The sequence below is a fragment of the Solea solea genome, chromosome 12 (genome assembly GCF_958295425.1).
Source record: "Solea solea chromosome 12, fSolSol10.1, whole genome shotgun sequence".
Lineage (NCBI taxonomy): Eukaryota > Metazoa > Chordata > Actinopteri > Pleuronectiformes > Soleidae > Solea > Solea solea.
Genome location: NC_081145.1, coordinates 10,890,973 through 10,910,481, shown reverse-complemented (window position 1 = coordinate 10,910,481; position 19,509 = coordinate 10,890,973). Strand labels below are relative to the sequence as shown.

At 43.8% G+C, this 19,509-nt stretch overlaps 1 protein-coding gene across 27 annotated transcripts in view; it reads right to left on the bottom strand.

The window, feature by feature from the left end:
• Window positions 1-19,509, bottom strand: part of mical3a (microtubule associated monooxygenase, calponin and LIM domain containing 3a) — a 90,854-nt gene that overhangs the window by 9,745 nt on the left and 61,600 nt on the right. For 15 of the 27 annotated variants that reach the window (XM_058645726.1, XM_058645705.1, XM_058645712.1 and 12 more), the window contains 19 exons: window positions 19,273-19,386; window positions 17,807-17,902; window positions 16,711-16,818; window positions 16,156-16,342; window positions 15,394-15,488; window positions 15,198-15,291; window positions 12,150-12,345; window positions 11,171-11,445; window positions 10,803-10,895; window positions 9,998-10,159; window positions 9,504-9,566; window positions 8,360-8,434; window positions 8,115-8,225; window positions 7,941-8,020; window positions 5,834-7,853; window positions 5,654-5,748; window positions 4,061-4,111; window positions 3,093-3,200; window positions 591-684 (listed from right to left, as the gene is read on the bottom strand). In XM_058645726.1, coding sequence (XP_058501709.1) covers window positions 591-684; window positions 3,093-3,200; window positions 4,061-4,111; window positions 5,654-5,748; window positions 5,834-7,853; window positions 7,941-8,020; window positions 8,115-8,225; window positions 8,360-8,434; window positions 9,504-9,566; window positions 9,998-10,159; window positions 10,803-10,895; window positions 11,171-11,445; window positions 12,150-12,345; window positions 15,198-15,291; window positions 15,394-15,488; window positions 16,156-16,342; window positions 16,711-16,818; window positions 17,807-17,902; window positions 19,273-19,386 — 4,117 coding nt within the window. Of the gene's footprint in view, window positions 1-590; window positions 685-3,092; window positions 3,201-4,060; window positions 4,112-4,664; window positions 5,244-5,653; window positions 5,749-5,833; window positions 7,854-7,940; window positions 8,021-8,114; window positions 8,226-8,359; window positions 8,435-9,503; window positions 9,567-9,997; window positions 10,160-10,802; window positions 10,896-11,170; window positions 11,446-12,149; window positions 12,346-15,197; window positions 15,292-15,393; window positions 15,489-16,155; window positions 16,343-16,710; window positions 16,819-17,806; window positions 17,903-19,272; window positions 19,387-19,509 lie in introns of those variants that run through there. The other 12 variants (XM_058645728.1, XM_058645730.1, XM_058645731.1 and 9 more) reach the window with 9 other exon arrangements.

Here is a 19,509-nt window from a genome sequence, read left to right as displayed (position 1 = left end):
AATTTAGGAAGGAATAAGCTGTCAGGTCTGCAGAGGATAACGTTTCATACTCCCGTGCAAAAATGAAGAGATGTGTTATTGCTACTGAACACTATTTATGCTTCACGTGCTGATAAAACTGTACACAATAATGAACCGCGCTGCTCGCTGTTAAATTATGTATTCTTCATCTCAGAGGTACGTCGTCTGTGATAGTCCCCTGTCAGGAACAATTGGGGCTTATTACTTTGAAGTGACAAACCTGCGTTTGTGCTCGCTTTAGAACAACGGAATAAAATGCAGACGGTGACTTCGGCATTGATCTAAGTGATCGCAAAAGGGCAGCCTTTCTGAGGCAATGCATTTTTATGTTCCATCATCTTAATCTTTGATATAATTAATCCCCGCAGAGCACTAGAGAGGAATGAACTGGCATTATAATAACAATAAAAAATGTGTCTCACAAGGCCACTTACTTCACCCTTTAATTCAGTGGAAATAGGTGTTGGGCTTCTCTGCAGCAGAGGCAGCTGCTACACACTGGATGACCACATTGATTGTTTTCTTTTTTTTTAAAAAGGCATGAAGGTGTAAGTGACAAGTTGTTTTACCTGCTTCTCCTCGCAACGCTTTCTCCACAGCGACGCCCCTCTCCTCCAGCTGCCGCTGCTTCTCCTCCACCTGCTCCAACTGTCTCTGGATAATCTGAGCAGACACAGCGGGGCAGGGTCACATCGTTAATGAAATGCACTCGAGCGCAAAACAAAACAAAACACTGGCACAACGATTTATATAAAAACAACTCATGTTGTCTGACGCCGGCACAGAGAACAATAACATTCACTGGGAATTACAGCTAAACTCGTCCTTAAAAAACCTTCAACAGGAAGCAGCTGCAGAGCCGCAGCGATGCTAAAGTTTTCTTTCGTGAAAGTTCAATACGGGTACAGGTAATTCGACATGCGTTGATGTCTCCGGCCTCCTCCGATTGGCATTAAAAGTATGATTTCACAGATTTCACCAAACGTTCTCTTTCATCTCTCGACTCCCAAGCTCTCACTTCTTATTGGCAGTGACATGGAAGAGGAGGCAGTGATGGAAAGGACAGTTTGACTCAAGTCAGAGACATTTTCTTGCCGAGAGGTGATTTTGCCGCTGAATGATTTGCTCAATCAAAGAGAGGAGAAGAAATTGTAGCTGGATATGGACCATGTCCATGGAGGCAGTCAGGTAAAAAGAAAATCAGGTAGGAAGAAGTAAGAATTCTACGACAAACACTTCTAAGTACTAATGATAAAATATGAACTATGAGCTCTTAAAGTGGCAGGAACATTTTTAAGGCAATTACTATCATTTTAGAATACTTTGGTACCATTACAGTGATGGATTACTACAGTCTGCGCTGCTGCGGGTGCCATTAGATTTCTAATATAGCATAATAAAGGTGAAATAAAGGAAAATGACGTAAATCTAGGTTGAAATGATTCAATAAATTTACCCGTGACTGTGAGAGAGATTTGCTTTTTGCATAACACGTCATATATGGACAGCACGTTACTGTAGAATAATTGGTGGCTGATCAGGTTAAAGAGGTTCACAATGAGCAGAAAGTGCTTAGTTAGAGAAACCCGCTTCCCCCCGACTAGTATCACTCAGGGCTCGACTTTATCAGTGCGATGCAGCAACAGAAATGAGAAGCAGCGGTTGGGGCTCAGTAAATAACTACTAACTGGAGGCAACATTCAAGCCAGCTAAATGCAGCAGCTCCAGGAAAAGCGCTGAGTCAGTGGAGAAGAAGCCTGACTGTGGATTTACAACATCAATCGCAGATGATTTCCTGACCAAAGCATGAATATTATGGACTCATCCCAGGAGGTGAAAGGATTCGCATAGGAGTGGTAGGAAAACGGGAAAACTCACAGTGGCTGCAATAACAACGTCATCTTCCACAAGTTCTAGCAGGCTTACCTCATTGAACATGCATGAATTGAACAGCTGTGGTACTTAGGGATGTCCTGATCCTGACCTCAAGTCTCAGAGCCAACAGATCAACTTTTACCCAATCATTTACAGCAGTGGCGTTATTGTGATCATTTCTTTTGGCATTATTTATTTCATGTAATGGGTGTTTGATCCACTCGTCATGTGTTATTATTACATTATTATCTAGTTTGGATCCACTCCACTACATTATTGTCCAACATTCTGAGTGAGAACACCATTACAACTAAATGCCTAACCCTAACCTGGAACCTAAAACTAAGTCTTTACCCTCAAAAACTCCATAATAGATGTGAGGACCAGCCCAAAATGTCCTCACAAGGTCGGGTTTGAATCAAAACCATCACAACTAAGTGCCAAAACCATATCTTTAACCCCAAAAAAGCCCTTTAAAGATGTGAGGACCAGCCAGTAGGTCCTCACTTTGCTAAAATGACCTCACTCTGTATGGTTTATATGATTTGTTGGTCCTCACAAAGCCACAAATACAACACACAGTGCGTGCTTGTGAGAACACAGCTGTACCTCGAGTTTAAAACAATGACACCAGTATCAAAACCACCTGTTCGGCAAACACGTAGAGAAACAATATATCCACCATTCGGAGTTGCATTAAAATGACATGTTGTACACAAACAGTGTTCGTTTTGCTAAGAGAGAGCTGATGCCTCCACATTCTCTCTCTCTCTCTCGACCACCTCCTCACAACAGCAACAGGAGCAGTGCAGACAGATGACAAACAAGGCTGTTCTCTCTGAACTTCAGTCAGGAATATTATTTATTTTGCCGACAGTGAGTATTTATTTTTTTAAATCTGGGTAAAGTCTTAGTACTTTGACAAGTATCAAATGGAGACTCAATGTCAGCAGATGCTCAAAAGTAAAAAGGTTGGATCAGGATTCGGGGCCAAGAAAGGTGATCAGGACATCGCTAATGATACCGTGTCATATCAACACCCCCCTTTACATGTGCGAAAATCTATTCAGTCCACAACTTGATGACATTAAAATGACCTGGAAGAAGACCAAATATTACCACGGACACTAAAGAACCACGTCATCATGTGGTCTGGGTCTGAGGGAGAGAGTGGAGAGTTGCTGGCGGTCACTTACCTGGGCTCTGTGCAGCCTCTTGAGCTCCTCCTGCTTGGCTTGTCGCCGCGCAGCTTTCTGCACTCGCCGTGTGAGCTTGGCGTTCAGCTCTTCTTCTGTGTAGGTTTTCTGGTAGAACAACAAAAACGTGGATTAAGTAGGCTGGTTTTTTTCTTCTTCTTCTTTTTTTTTTTTTTTTAGGAGCTGCTAATCTGTACAATTGGCTCCGCAGGGCACTGGCCCTCCAGACTAGACTGAATGAGATGAGAGGAGAGGAGAGGAGAGGAGAGGAGAGGAGAGGAGAGGAGAGGAGAGGAGAGGAGAGGAGAGGAGAGGAGAGGAGAGGAGAGGAGAGGAGAGGAGAGGCATCTTCTAGAAAGAGTGGATCCAACATCAACAACACATTTTGTTCTACCTTCCATCTACACACGCTTCGTGAATCATGATTTCAAGGTAGCATAAACATCTTGGAAAAAGCATGTGACACAGACATAAGTCACTGTTATCGTCACACTGAAACCTTCTGTAGTAATAAGTGCGTGAATAAGCGAGAGCAATTCCCCATAAGGCTGGCACAAGTAGAGAGAAAGCGAGAATAGCTCTGAGGGAAATATGCGTGTTATTCCAGTTACCAGACTGGAACAGTGCCACAGCGACAGATTGGCAAGTTAATATCATACCAGTCAGACAGGAACAGTCCCCAATATCAAGAAATGCAGAGGTATCAAAGTCGCCAGAAAGGTGAGCACGGCTGTAAAAAGTCATTGTTTTTAACAGAGAGGGTTTCCAGCAGTGAGTGAGTGAGTGAGTGAGTGAGTGAGCGAGTGAGTGAGCGCCGCAGTCCGACTGTCACATGCATCCAGAGTGGACAGTTACAGGCTGAGGCCTGATGCACATAAAGTGTTATGATTGTAAAGTGGCACATGCGCGGGGGGGTGGGGGAGTGGGGGTGGGGGGTTTGTTATCAATGGGAATGTATGTAATACTACCTTTGTGGCGTATGATCTCTTGAACGCCAGTGCGTGAGGAACATAAACAGACTTGGGGACGACATAAAACATAAAAAAAAAAAAGGGAGGAAAACAAACATGATACAGGTGATATGATTAAAAATGGGTTAATGAATTATGTTAAATTGGTCAAAATAAAACAAACAAACAAACAATAACTTAGCAGGTATGATCACAACAGGCAATGTTAATACACTGTCCCAACATGTCCGTGTTAATTCCGAACGAGTCGAACGAGACGGACAAAAACTAAATCACAAATCACGAGATATGAACCAGACAGTCTAAAAAAACCGGAAGAGAAATCTAGAAAAGCATCATCATCACTGTACTAGACACTAGACTACTCCTCAGGGCTCTTATTGAGTTACACAACACCTGGCAGGCATGAAACACCTTTGACCTTGAGGTTCTGAAGGTGTATTTATCCAAACTCAGATCAATATTTGTGGGGAAAAATGTGCCTTTGTTACACATTGTCAAAATGAAGGAAAGAAAATGGAAACATGTCTGAGATTTGTCCCCCCCCCCGCCCCCCATCCTTCCCTTCATGCCTCTGGATGTGAGCTCTACTGGATCTATCTAAACCACCAGATACACATACACATACACAGAACACGAAGCAGTGGAGATGATCATTTTGAGTTTCCGCCGTCAACACGATCAATGCAAATTCATTCAAATATATGAGCTTATTTTATAGAAATGTGTGTGTGTGTGCTAAATTTCTGCAGAGTCCGTGCTTCCGGCACATTTAATGAATCGCGCCTCGTTTAGTGACTGATGCATATTTAAGGCATCGCAGTGTTCTTTTATTCAAATGCCACGGAATGAGAAAAAGGTTAATTTAATGTATAAATAAACTGTTTTTAGGTCAGTCTCAAAAGCCAAAGGACAAGCTAAGAAAAAAGCTGTGAATATTCACATCTCTAAGTAAGTGTTGAGATGAAATTCAAAATCATTCGCCACCACTGCACAATACCTCCTCGTCGTCTTTCTCCTTCTTTTCGTGATCAACCTCGTTTTCCCGCTCTATCTCTTTATGCCTCTCTTTCACCCTCCTTTTCTCCTTTAACTCTCTCCTTTTCTCCTTGTGCAGTTTCTCCTCCTGAATCGCTCCCTTTTGCATGTCTGACACTAGGTCAAAGATGTCCGTATGTCGCTAGGGGCGGAAGAAATTATTCAAAAGCAAAGTTTGTTCTGTTTGTTTTGTTTTGTTGTTTTTTTTTAAAAAAAGGAAGCAAATCAGAAACAGACATTTTGATTTTAAAACTTGCCAAACCTCGCAAAACCTGTCTGCAAGAGGTTTTGTTTTCATTCACTGTTGCTTGGAAAGGTCATACAGACTAGGAATGAAATTTGGACACTGAAAAGGTTCTGAATCTTTGTGAAAATGATGATTCATCCTTACTAGAGATTCCTTACTGGTTATGCTTTAAAAACCTAGTTTTTACTCAGTGTCAAGAGATGTTTACAAACTAAAAAATCTTATCAGATAGTTAGTTCCACCATCTAGTATGCCAGTCAGCTGGCTTTGCAATGCTTTACATGTCAGTGTTTGTTGTTACTCACGTCTGCCTTTGACTTCTGGGAGGATCTCTCCAGAACGTCATCACAGGAGAGGTCCGAGTCCTCGGAGAAGCTCAAGTTTCTGCGCGTTTTTAAGTCTGAAAACATACAAGAAGTAAAGAAATTCATTTCCACCCTCCGATTTTTATTTCCATCCTTCAAGCACCGGATCTCCTCTCTTACCTGACGATGTCCCAGGAGACGATGCTCTCTTTTTCCCAGAGTCCTGAGTGGTGGAGCTCGAGGACGGCGAACCCGGACACAATTTCTCCCCCTTCTTCTTCTTGTCCTTCTTGTACCCTGAGAACACGGCCTTCCATAAAGACTTGTGTTTGGGCGGCGTCTCTTCCGCACCAGAGAGCCTGCTGCCGTCATTCTTGGCTTTTTTCTCCTTCTTATTCTTGCGTGGCGAGAAGAGGGAGCTCCTTTTCTTGCTCTTGCTTGTAGAGGAGCCGTCAGACGAAACCACCGAGCTGTCGAGGCTCTTGCTGCTGCTGAAGAAGCGCTCTGGCAGAGTCTCCGCCTTCTTCGACTCCAGGGCTTTCACGGCCGATGTCTTGGGTGAGCCGGCTGACTTCTTACTTTTAGTGGCGGTATCTGGGGTCACACTCCATGCTACCTTGGGTATGGCACCCTTGTCGATGTCAGATTCTTTCATTTTGTTGAGCTGCTTGGCCATGGCATCTTTCAGTGCCTGGCTCTTGACAGACTTTTCTCTGGCCCTTATTCTTTCCTCGGCGATCTCCTTGGCCTCGGTGGAGAACTGAGTTGCCCTTTGTTGCTTGATAACGGCATTGCTTGCGATATTGGGTTTGCCGTTTTCCATTGCTAGAGCCAGGTGCAGCGGGGGTTTTTCTCTGCCGGGCCTGCTAGTGGGCGGTGTAACATACCTGTTCATGCTCGTCTCTGGTGTCCGTTCGTCATACGTCTCCTCCACGTCATCAGCAAATGGAATCTCCTCCACGGTATCCACAAAAGACTTCCTCGCCTCCGCCGGTCGAGGCTTCTTCTTCTCCCTCATGACAACCACGGGAGTTGGCTCTGGTTCTGCCTGTGGTGATGAGACTTTCCTTGGTGCAGGCTTGGGCGCAGACACAGGACTCAGCTGGGTCCTTGGAGCAGGGACTGGAGTCTTGGTTTTGGCCGGCTCTTTGGCACGCTCCGATGGACGTTTTTCTGTCCCGTTGCTCCAGGACACTTGGTGTCTCTGCTGTCGGAGCACAGCTGGCGACTGATTAGCAGGCACAGGCGGTGGCGGGCTGGAGGGTGGCGTGAGCATAGTGGAGTCAGACATACTGTAGCTGTCACTGTTCGCTGTCTGGCTGGTGGCCATGCTACCATTCAGGCCCAGGCCAGAGCTGCTGCTGAGGTCCCGCTTATCAGAGCCTTTGCCCTTGGGCTCCACAGGAGCGAGGGGTGTAATGACCTGACCCTCGAGAGTGATGTTCAGTCTGCGAATAACAGTGCGACCAGTAAAGGCAGGCTTCTGCCCCTCCAACATATCAGGAGACTCTGTCTTTACAGGAGTTGGGTCCTGTGTCGGAGCCTTTTCGACACTCTTCTCTAAGATTTTACTACTGCGATCCAAAGGAGTCAAACCAAGGCTCTTTCTTATCTCAGCACTCTTGAGCCAAAACTCCTCAATGATATCTGATTTTTTAGATGAGCTCTCCTCTGTTGAGGAGTCTATAGACTTTGGAGGCTCGGGCGTGCCCTTGTCAGTTTTGTTCATGGGTGTTGAAGTGACCGCGGGAACTGGCTGCGTTCTAACAGGTGAGTCTGAGGTGAGCGGCGACGACGGCTCATGACAAGGCAGAGGCTGGGCACAAAGTGGGGAGAGAGGGTTACCTGTGAGAGGGCAAATAGAGTGGGGGTAAACTGGAGATTTAGGAGTGCAAGCCTCTGGGAGCAGTATGGGCTGGGAGCACATGGGTGAGCCAACGGGAGACTTGACGGTGTAACTGACAGGTGACTTAATTCCTGGCGTGATTGGAGAGGCAGCAGGTGATTTAGTGGGAGAACTGGGTGCCAATGTAGTAAAGTCATTGACGGGAGAAGTGCCCAGAGAAGGAGAAGGGACATGTGAAGGGCACAGGGGGCTCCTAGCAGCTGGAGAAGGCGGCGTCATCCCCTCAGGCTTGGTTTCCTCAGGTATGAAAGGATCTGGGAAAAAGCGGGTGTCAGGAGATATCACAAGAGGTATCTGCAAAAGAAGGAGAGAACATTGATCAGGATTTACTCAAAACTACAATCGAATATCTCCAGCCTGTTAAGTCTGGAGCTATCGCACCTGTGTCTCAGGTTGTGGTGACAGTTTGAAAGGGGAAAGGACGACGTCGTCCTTCTGAATCGGGCCGATGCTGGACGGTTCTGTGTGCGCACAAACGGGAAAAATGTGCCGTGTCATTTTGTGTATTCTTCTAAGACATAAGCAGTTTCAAAGAAAGACAAGTGACCAATGTACCAATGCTGTAAGCTTTCCCCCCACTTTCTGATTTCTCGTCGTCTTCAAGAAGTCCTTCGCCCTGCTCTCGTTGCAAACGAGCCTCAGCCTCCGCATCTGAAGGGATGTCATCTGGTTTAAAAACATGAGAAAATATTTTATCATTATACAGCTTAAAAACTTTAAAACGTCCCTGTAAATCGCCATCACGGGCTCTTTCCGGATCAGAGGTGTTATTGCTCATGCACATTATTGCTCTAGTTTACCTTGATCCATCTCCGTGCCAGGCTCCATTTCCGGGGTGTCTGCCTCTGCTTCAAGGTCTTCGTCCTCACAAGGCTCTGTCGCAAACAAAGACGTGTCAAGGAGTGAGTGGAGAGGGTAAAACACGATGCCTTCAGCCATTAACAGAGTTCGATCCCTTTGAAACATCCTAAGCTCGACAGAACATTTGTGATTGTCTCAAAAGAGCTAAAAGTGAGGGGTTGAGAGAGCGAGAGATGAAAAGGCTTCTCAACTAAAATCTTTTCCTGACTGAGTGATTTAAGGAAAACGCTCTCGCAAATACAAACATGATATCATACAGTATGAATCTGCCTATGAATAAGAACAAAGGATGTGCACATAGTAGCATTAGTAAATGCATGCAGTTATCCATTTGGCGATGGATGCCGTTCAAACCAAGCAAAAGCACAACCAAAAAGTTAATGACATCAGTTGAGTTCTCGCGAGTAAATTTGTTGGAAGAGAGAATAATAAAACCGAAACAGGTCCAATATTCCAATGCATTTGTGATAAATGCTCTACAAAGGCCTTTGTTCAAGTGTGCACACACACACACACACACACACAAGCATGTACTGGAAGAACATGTGTTTCTGGTGAGCTCAAGCTTTTAACCCAGAACAAGTGCTGCCCATGAATCTGAAACAGGGCACTCATTCCATTCATTCAAGCTTTTTACCAGTTAATAAAGTACCAACAGCTTCATTCTCTGAACTTTATCCAAGTGCCATTAACGGGTTAGTCCAGAAATATAACGGTAACAGCTCACATTTTACCCATAATGGAAAGAAAGAATCTGTGGTATCGAGTGCTTAAAAGCCTTAATCGTTTATCTTGTTGTCTGTGGACAACGTGACACAGCAGGACAACACAAGCAAAGAGAAAAAAAACAACCATATTTCTGAGTGGTGAAAAGGATAAGATGAGAGACAGGGTTATGAAAGTTGAAATACAGACGCTCATCTGTTCCCAACTCTCAGGGGTGACAGCCATATAGCATGCATGCTTGTGAGTTTACTGGTCCCCGCACGTGTTTCTGCATGCTCCAGGAAAAGGCCAGCCAATAGACAGATAGAGTGCGAGTCTAAGACGGGATTGCAATGATCCCTTTGAAGTCTGAGCTACCTCCAGACATGGACTCCAACCAGACTCTCACTGCCTCGTGTCGGGCGGATGTGTGGGCAGGTGCTATGTTCAAACCCAAAGATACGGAACGACAGGGGATAGATGGCGGGGAAATAACGGCAAAGTAATTAGACACATGGGGAAGAAAACGGCAGAACACAAAAGAATCAAGCAGAACACAAATCAAAAAAGGAACTGACGAGGGGGTTAAATGGTGCACTGGGATGCGAGCGGAGAACTTTTAAGTTCATCCCAGCAGACCAACAGTGACTCTGAATGACATATGAAAAGGCTGGAACAAAATTAGACATTCCAAGAACACAAAAAGCAATCTGACAAACAACAACAACAACAACAACAAAAAAATACACAACATGTAACAGACACAAATATTACAACAGAACAGCAGCAGCCACACTGAAAATTAGACCCCGATCCTTAACAGTGTGAGGCCCACAACCTCCCCAGGTGTCCAGCTCCTCTGGGTGGGTTACCTGTGGAGGAGGGCTGTGTGAGTTCAGAGGGTTGCGAGAGTTGGGAGGCCGAGGCCAGCTGGCCGTCCTGGTCTCCCTCAGAGGCCCGGTGAGTTCTCACCAGACTCGGAATGGCTTGGGGATCCACCGGCTGCAAGAGCTGCTGAATCTGTAGGTTCCTAGCTAGATGAGCGTGTCACCGTATGTCGCACGGTTGGGTTTTATAGTCGCGATGAGGTTGTGCGAACCATGAAAGAGGACGCAGACGATGGGAGATAAGGGAGTAGTAGAGAAACACAGAGGAAGAGGAATATGAGGGGAAGGAAAAGACAGACATGAGGAAGAGGCAGAGAAACCGTTAGAATTCATTGGTATTAAAAAAAGAAATATCTGAGGCAATGAAGAGGGAGGCTGCATGCACTGGACTGCAAAACAAAGTCAAACCATGGTAGTCAGCTTCAACAATATACAGGGTTTTTAAAAATAAATAAATGTTATCATTCATATGCAGCACCTAGATGGAAAACACAAAAACGGTCTGGTGTTTATCAGTTTAGTATTTTAAAGCCGTGTACAAAATCAAATGTATTAAATAGCAGGTAAAAGTGATACTCGCAGTGAAAAGAAACACTCTTTCTTTCAAAAACACAAGGCAATCAACAAACCAAACCACAAAATATATACAAAATAATAATAATAAAAAGAGAGGGGAAGAAAAAGCCACACTCTTTGTAGATATTCTTTGAAATGAAACCCAAACCAGCCAGGATTAAACCACACACTCAAAGTTACTGCAAACGCATCCACAGGCAGGTTCTGCTGCTACCTTTAAATGTACCAACATCCTCTTCATCTGTGAGGTACTTCTCCAGCCAAAGGCCAGACTGGAGCTCTCTGTCCCAGGGGCAGTAATCTCCCTCTGCCAGCAGGGGGAGACACAGCCCCACCAGACAAAAAAGAAAAGAAAAACAAATGCAGACATGATGGACATGATGGGAGTTGATGAAGAGGGAGAAAGAGGTAGAAAAGGAGGAAGGAAGAGGAGAGTAATGTTTGACACAGTGAAAGTACACATGGAATATATTCTGATAAAAAGTAAGGAGAGTTTGTCCTACAGAGAGCAACAAAAAACACAAAACATACAAACACAAAAACATAGACACAGATAGCACAGAAAGTGAAATACAAATTTACCTTCACTTGACTCCTCATCATCTTCATCATCCTCTTCTTCCTCCTCCTCCTCATCTTCGTCTATTTCACCATCTCTGCTGACTGCGTCACCCAGAGCATCACCCTCCTCCTCCTCGTCACAGGGGTCTCCCCTCAGTTTGGCATGGAGCTCCACCGCCTCCTTCCAGGGAACACCGCCGAGGTCCGAGGGACTATAAAGCTGCTGCTCCACCTCCTCCTGGTCCTGATCCTGATCCTCTTGCTCATCCTCCTCATCCATGTCAGACTCTGAGCTACTGTTAAAAAACAAGGGAGTTTAAATACAGCATTAGAGCAAGTACTTTACAGGCAACAACCATCATCATGCCGTCTGTGTCCAGCACGTTTAGCGCCAAACATATTTCCAATCTGCAAATCGTCTTTTTTTCTGCATGTACTTTTCTAAATGTTTATTTATTTATCTAATTAATTAATTATGCATGCATTTCACCCTTTTTAACCTCTTCCCCAGTGTCTCGTTATCATATTTTCCGATGCTTTTACAACAAAAAGGTGCATTTAATGACTTGCAGTTTAGCATTTTTGACTTGCCCTGCTGTTGAAGTGCACCTTGCTTTGGACCTATATTTTCCATCTTATTATGTACGTACAGATTTTAGACTGTACAGCACTTTGGTGCAACTCTGTTGTTTTAAATGTGCTTTATAAATAAAGTTGGATTGGATGAACGAATTAATAAATCATGAGGAAAGACGCAGCTCCCCTGTGGCGCATTAAAAAGTAAATCACAGGGACTGTATGCTGGTGAACTGGACATGATTTTCAAGTCCCACACGTGAATGTTTGATTGACATTTTTATTCATGCATGATCATCACTATAATAGAAATTCCCTACGATTAACTTGTCGTAAATGCTTTTAATCCCGATAAGTGATAATCCCATATATTGTCCCATCACTAGCATATACATTAGTCTTGTGTGTGCTGTTGTGCTCCTACCTGGAGCCTAAGTCAGCATCTGTGGCCTTGTCCAGCACACTGCTGAGGTTGTGCTCTGCCAGCGTCTCCTCGGGCACCTCCTCCAGCTCCTCCTCCCTCTGCAGGGACAGACGGTAGTTCTCCAGCTCAATGCGCTCCGGCGTTCCCCGCAGTCGTTTAGCCAGGCTCGGCTCCTGCAGTCCATTGATCTCTGCTCCTGAGAAACCCAGGTGAAGGGAAGACGTCAGGGCGGGTCGGAGGTGAGAAGGCAGAGGAGAGAGAACACAAAACACAACTGAGAATCAGGACGGCACAACAGGAGGAGAGGAGCACACACCATCATTGCCTGCAGTGTAGGAGCCGTTTAAGTCTGGAGAAATCAATGTAATTTGTGAAAACTATACAGGAAAACCCCACTCTTTGAGTATAAAAATATATTTGCATTGATTGTGTTGCACTTTCTATGGCTTCTCATTTGCTTCCACCAATACCACAGTCGATTAGTACACTGCCTGGCCAAGAAAAAAGTCGCCACCTGGATTTAACTAAGCAAATAGGTAAGGGGTTGCTGCAGTTGGTCAGGTCTAGGTTCAGCAACATTGTGTGCCCAAAGAACGAGGTCAGCTGACTACCTGAACATAATGAATGACCAGATTATTCCATCAATGCATTTTTTTTCTTCCCTGATGACAATGTCAGGATTCATCAGGCTCAAATTGTGAAAGAGTGGTTCAGGGAGCATGAGACATCATAATCACACATGGATTGGCCACCACAGAGTCCAGACCTTAACCCCATTGAGAATCTTTGGGATGTGCTGGAGAAGGCTTTGCTCAGTGGCCCGACTCTCCCATCATCAGTACAAGATCTTGGTGAAAAATGAATGCAACACTGGACGCAAATAAATCTTGTGACATTGCAGTAGCTTATAGAAACAACGCCACAGTGAATGAGTGCCGTAATCAAAGCTAAAGGCGGTCCAACGATGTGACCCTTTTTTTTTTTAGGTGCCGACTTTTTTTTTGGCCAGGAAGGGTATTTTTAAGGACAAACTGACAACAACACACCAATTTTAGATCTATAGAATTTATTGCATTAGGTTTTCAAAAACACAAGTAAGTCTAACATTTTAAAATACGTCTATGATTCTACAGTTAGAGGTACAAGGTTGGTGCCTTGCCCTTTTCCCATCCTGAGAAGCAAATTTTAAAACTGCGTCTTAAAAAAAAGAATCACTGCAAACTGGCAAATACAAGTGCTTTAAAGTATTATATAAAAGTGCATTGCCTACTCACTTAAGCAGAGATACAGCTGCCCTTCAATTGAAGCAGTCAGAATTTAAATCACTCTACGAAACAAAAACGGTGTGACGGCAGATGTGTGATATTTGACACCGAAGCAGAGTGTGTCTTACTTTGTGAAAAACTGTGGCGTTAGGTCTTTTTTTTTTTTTTTTACTCCACAAGGCAATGTGTCTGAAAATGCACAAACTTGCCATCATCACCAACCAAAACACTTAAGGGCTTAACACAAGCAATTACCTTTTTACTTTCCATTACTTTTATACGTACAAGAAATCCGGTTTTTAACTATTATGGATAAAGGAGTGGAAAAAATAAAGAAATCACCCAGGGATGGGTCCTTAATTACAATATCAGTCAGGTTAGTAGTTCCAGCTAATTAAAATAGATTATGTATTACTACTATCAGGAGATAATCTGGTTATCTTTTGTAATGTAATTCTAAAAATGTATTATTTTTTATATACACATAAAAGCTGCATGTTTATTTTACTTTGTCAGCATCTATGAATAACTTTAACTTGAATTTATAACACTATACTTGCCACACAATGCAGCAGGCCTACATTTCACTTGCTTTAATTCCAATTATGCATTTCCCGTGCTTGTCTATCAGCCTACCCATTCAGCTCTAGTCGATGATATTATTTAACTACAATATGCAAAACGATAAATTCAGAAAACCGCAGCCACTTTTTCTTGGAGTAAAACCAAGGAGGGTTTTTGTCTGGGTGGTAGCTGCACAGTGTAGGGATGCAAGAGGACGGGGCAGCGACAGAGGAGTGAAAAATCACAACAAAACCAATCGCAGGCACTAATTCAAACACTAGTAAAGCTCTCAGTTTCAAACTGCTCTGATAAGGAGGGGGAAAGGTAAAGCTCACAAAAGCAGGCACTTCACCACAGTATGGCATAGAGGGATACAGAGGGCGGCAAACACAGTTTACAGAGAGAAAGAAAGGCATCAAAAAGCAGGCTCTTAAAGAAAAACAAACACATCACTCAGGAGGAGGTTGAGGTAATAAGAGAGCAATCACAGGCTGAACTGAAAGTTACACACACAAAAGAATAAAACTTGGCTCTTCATTAAAACACAGGCAGGCAAAAATTGGGATCAGGAAAACAATCAAACAGGGATATAAAGTTAAATAATAAATATTCAACTTTCACTGATATATCGAGTTCAGAAAGTTACCAATTGAGTAGCAGTGTTAATACTAATACTGCTGAGCAGAGGAGAGTCTGCCACACTCTCCACTGTTTTTCGTTTTTTAATTCCCAAGCCAAGAGAAAACAAATAAAATGTTTTAGATGCAACGTTCATCTCTAAAATGATTCGGCCAGAACATTCCTGAACCGTCTTGGCCATTTGTGGGCCATACAACAGGGACTAACAGAGACAGAAAGAATGCTGCATCTTAAAGAAATAAATCAATTACTGAGACAGAGACAAATTACAAGAGGCGATACAATCAACTACGTCTACACAGTCCACACAGTCAAGTTAGTTGGGCAAGGGTTTAAAATAAGACAAAATAAGAAAGAAGAAAAGAGAGTGCATGCTAGAGGAGGTTGAGCAGGACATTGATGGTGAAACAGCAGAAGAGGTAGATGCAGTAGATACACAGGAAGGGAGAATCTAGGGGGTTGTGTGCCACCTGGTGGCAGATCCACGGGAGTGTGCGGCAGACGGTACGCAAAGGAACTCCCACGACTGTGGCCAGACAGCAGGGTGTTACTGCCACAGCAAGGGAGGAAAGTGGGGTACCTGAGGGCTGGAGCTCAGCTGATGGGGCTGCGGCTGCCATCGCCCTTCCGGGGGCATCTACGGTCGCCACGGGTGTTTGGGGCATGAGGCTCTCCTGCAAAGGGGCGGAGACAGGTGTTCTTATCAATGCACAAAAGCAAGGAAGCTACTCCACTTCCAGAATATTCAGATACCATCAGTCAATAAAAACAGATACCTTAGCTGTGATTGGAGGAGGGGAGGGAGCAGGCCTCTTTCTCTGAGCATAGCCTGAGAGCCGGTAACAGTAGTGGGGCTTGCAGTAAAATTTCCCTGCAGGACAAAGGAGACAGACAAGAGAAAACAAGCAGACACGCTGAATATACCAATATAAACATACGAGTGAGTGTGAATATTCTGCAAATCTACCTCACAGCCTCCATATGCTGCGTCTGCTCTGCAGAAGCAGACTGTGTGGACTGTGACTTAGAATAAATAAATAAATAAATGCAAGAATGACTTGCTTTTTTTTTTTTTGTTTTGTCTTAGACCATCAGTGGGTTTGATGTCCCATGACAAATTCAGACAAACGAGTTATTCTGTCTCATTGAACAATCTGGTGTTTGTCCTTGAGCACAATAAAGACTTCACAGAGGAAGAAAAACTGTGGAATGAGACATGGCTCTCGGGGGCCACTGTGGCATGTCATAAGGTCACAACTGCACATTTAGACCTGCAAGGTGTTGACATTTGGTTTGGTTATTGCACTTAATGACACATTTTGTGCTCATCCTGTTGTTTGTGTGTCAGACGCATGAGTGACGTGGGAGCTTTTGATGTGACCACTCTGGGTTTTCAAGCCATGAACCCGTCAAGTGTGTTGATTGATGTTGTGTGACCGTTAAGCCAAAGACATGTTGATTTTGTCCACGTTTGTCGTGTGAAGTCTCTGACAGATGACATATACTGGATGGGAAAATCACAAGTGCTGCCTTCTTACCGTCCTCCACATCAAAGGCATAGGAGGACAGTCGTAGTGTGGTGCCACAGTAGTCGCACTTAAAGCAGCTGCGATGGAAGAACTTCCCCTCCGCGCTGAGCCTCTCCATCACGTACACGCGCTTCCGACAGAAGAAGCAAACGTCGCTGCCTCCGATGTTGACGGGGAACTCTTTTCGGAGGGAGCCCTATGGAAAGATAAATAATTTAAGCAGCCTTTGGGGGGGGGGGGATAAAAACAGGAACGGGACGGACTGTAAACATCATCAAGCCACAATCTCACCGGGCTACTGTCAAAGTGCGCTGGGTATCGAGCTATTTTATAATCTAATAACAACATCACAGCCAGCCAACGGGTTATTTATCATTCGAGACAATCAAAACTTTCATCACACTCTTCTTCTACGAGCACTAAACTTTTGTCACAAACACACTCGAGAGGTAAAGGGAGATGGTTCAGGGTATATTAGAGTGTATTAATCACAGCTCACTGTACATAACAACACTCTAATCACATGCTGTCCTCCATCCAGCACCGGGACAACAATGTGCTTACCAAATCCCTCTTTTCAGGTACGGGCTTGGGTTCTTCCTGAGACGGAAGCTGACTGGCTATCTGCTCAGCCAGTGAGCTAACTCCCCCAGTGTACATCCTTACATAGCGCTATAAACCAGCATTAGGAGGAAACAAGGAGAGGTGAACAAACATTAGAAAATGAGGGATGAAAAACAAAGAACAACAGGGGAAAAAAAAGGAAAAGGAAAAGTGTGGATTGTGTGAGGTGGTCACAGCGTTGACGAAAGTACACCGACGGGGCCATTAGACACGACGTAGCAATGTTTCCATGCTTGAGTGAAGAACTTGAGGGGAAAAAACAAACATGCTTTGGCCCATAAACAACTCCAGTGTGCTGATGAAATCACTGCTGCCTTCAGGCAAACATGTTATTTAAATGACAACGTGGATGTCAAAAAATAAGATTAACTCTCTGAGTATTTTGAACTACAGAGTGAACAAAACTACTGTATAAAACACATGTTAAACAGATGCCATTTTCATTCACATGCGCGCACACACACACACACACACAACATGCTGGAAAGCACCATTCTGATTTTTATTATCCGACGTACGAGAGTAACAAATGAAACCATTTTTAGTTTAATCCTGCTTTACTCTATACCAGGATTAGATTTAATCACAAAAGAAAAGACAACAAATCAGCTTTCTGATCCACAGCATGACAAGATGCGAGGTCACAAAAGCAAGCCATGAAATCTCCAAATGCAGATGAGATTTGAGCACGATTACGATTTCTTCTTTTTGTTTGGTGCTGTGGTCTCACTGTCTTAGCGAAGAGATTTTCTGCCTCTCACATCCAAAACAACAACTAGGCACTCCCTTGGCAAATATAAAATGGGAATTAGAATTCAGATCAAGCACAACCCATCTGAAAATATAATGACATCAGATCAATTATCACAGGGACTCATCTGCATATTTATCACAGCTACAGTAAAGGATTAACAATCACATTTTAAAGCGGGTCTCTAGTGAGCTCAAGCGGTGTTAAGCACTCTTCACAGTGCAGTGTAGGTGCTGTGTGTTAGCAACCACCGCACGACATTCCCTCCAGGCGTGAAGCGACTACCTGTCTCGAAGTGTCAGAGGAAGAGGGGGAAGAGATGGGGGGAGCTCGGACCAGGTGCCACTGATCCATAAAAAAGCGTGAGGGCTTTTTCTTAGTCTCAACAAAAGAGGAGGAGAGGAGACGAGTTAGAAATGTTGGAAAAGGAAATTGCAAGAGTACATGAAAGAATGTTCAGCTCATTATCAAACATGGATTAGAAAGTAGACTGTAGCAGTTAATTAGAGTTTTAGTAGAGCAGCCTGTTGGTCAGTTTATTTACTTTACCAACTTACTGCATCTGCAAGTTAAGACCTCACCATAACTCCACAACACTCTATATCAACATTCATCCAGAACTGCTGCTGACTTTCACAGGGCCAAGATTATCTGAGATGCACAAGCACAGATCACTGTGGTGCCTTCTAGCCCAAAGAGACCGTTAGGATTTCAAACACAAGCTTCTTCTATTGTAGTGTGGTGCACAAAAGGATGGTACATTAAGGTTTGGGGACAGAGTGGGCTGCCATCCAGACGGATTTTCTTCTGCTCTGTCTTTGAACAAAAGGCAAGCGACTCACCAAAAATCTTCAGATAATTCTTCCAAAAAACATACAGTACGTCTAACAAATGCTGTTCTCCCAAAGCGCTTATTCGATGCCTTAGCTTTCATAGAAAGTATGTTGTTGCAACCAAAATGGGGGCAGCTTATTACAGGAAGAACAGAATCTTTTTACACCAGGTCTTTTAAGGAACAAGTTCCTAACAATTTTGACAACAAGGACTGGACAGCAGTAACACACCACTTGTAAAAATAAATTGTAAAAGCACAATGAAATATTGTACCATTTTCGCTTTCGAGACACCAAGTATTGTGATTATTAGCATTAATTTTTTACAGGCCCTACAAATAAAAATGTAACGTTTTGTCGATCAGCAAATTACATTTCAGTCCACTAGATGGTGCCAAGTGCTCACTCTCACTGCTGTGCGAGTATATCGCAATGTATGATTTCGCAAACACTGCATTTTGCAATATCATGATAATATCATGCCGAGACTTAAATATCGTGATTATATCGTATCGTTGCGTCTCTGGCGATTCCCACCCGTAGTGGTAATAATGTGGTACAATGAGTGTGAGAGATAGTGTTTGGTACTATTAAATGGATATATTAATTCTACTATAATATATGATAAAACACTTCTTGACATGTCCTCCTAAGGGCTTTTATATGCCCAGTTCACCGCAGTCCTGTACTGGGAGGATGGGAATCTTTGCACCTATATTTGCTGTGACTGGCCAACCACTGCTGTCTTTCAATGTTCCAAATGCACAAGGCTGCTCCTAGAGATACACACACGATTATGCAAGCAATCTAAGCAAGTAAAGATGACCAACAGGGCTAGTCCACCAAACACTTCATACTCTTTTATTCATGTGTATAAATACCAGGCAGGCACTAAGCTGTCTGCATAAAAAAATTCACCTGTGGTCCAACTGGTTTGCCCTCAAACTGAGAGGCCAATTGCTCAGCCCTCTCCTGAATACTAAGCACATATAAGGGCATTTGGTCATCAGACTGCAGAGCTCTTGCCGTCTCCTGCAGAGAAATAGATGATTCAATCACCATAGGGATGCACAAGGAGAGAAATGTTTTTATTCTCCGCCTTTTTAGTTCAGAAACAACCTCTCCTTCCAACAAGCCTGTTATTGTGGCGCATAC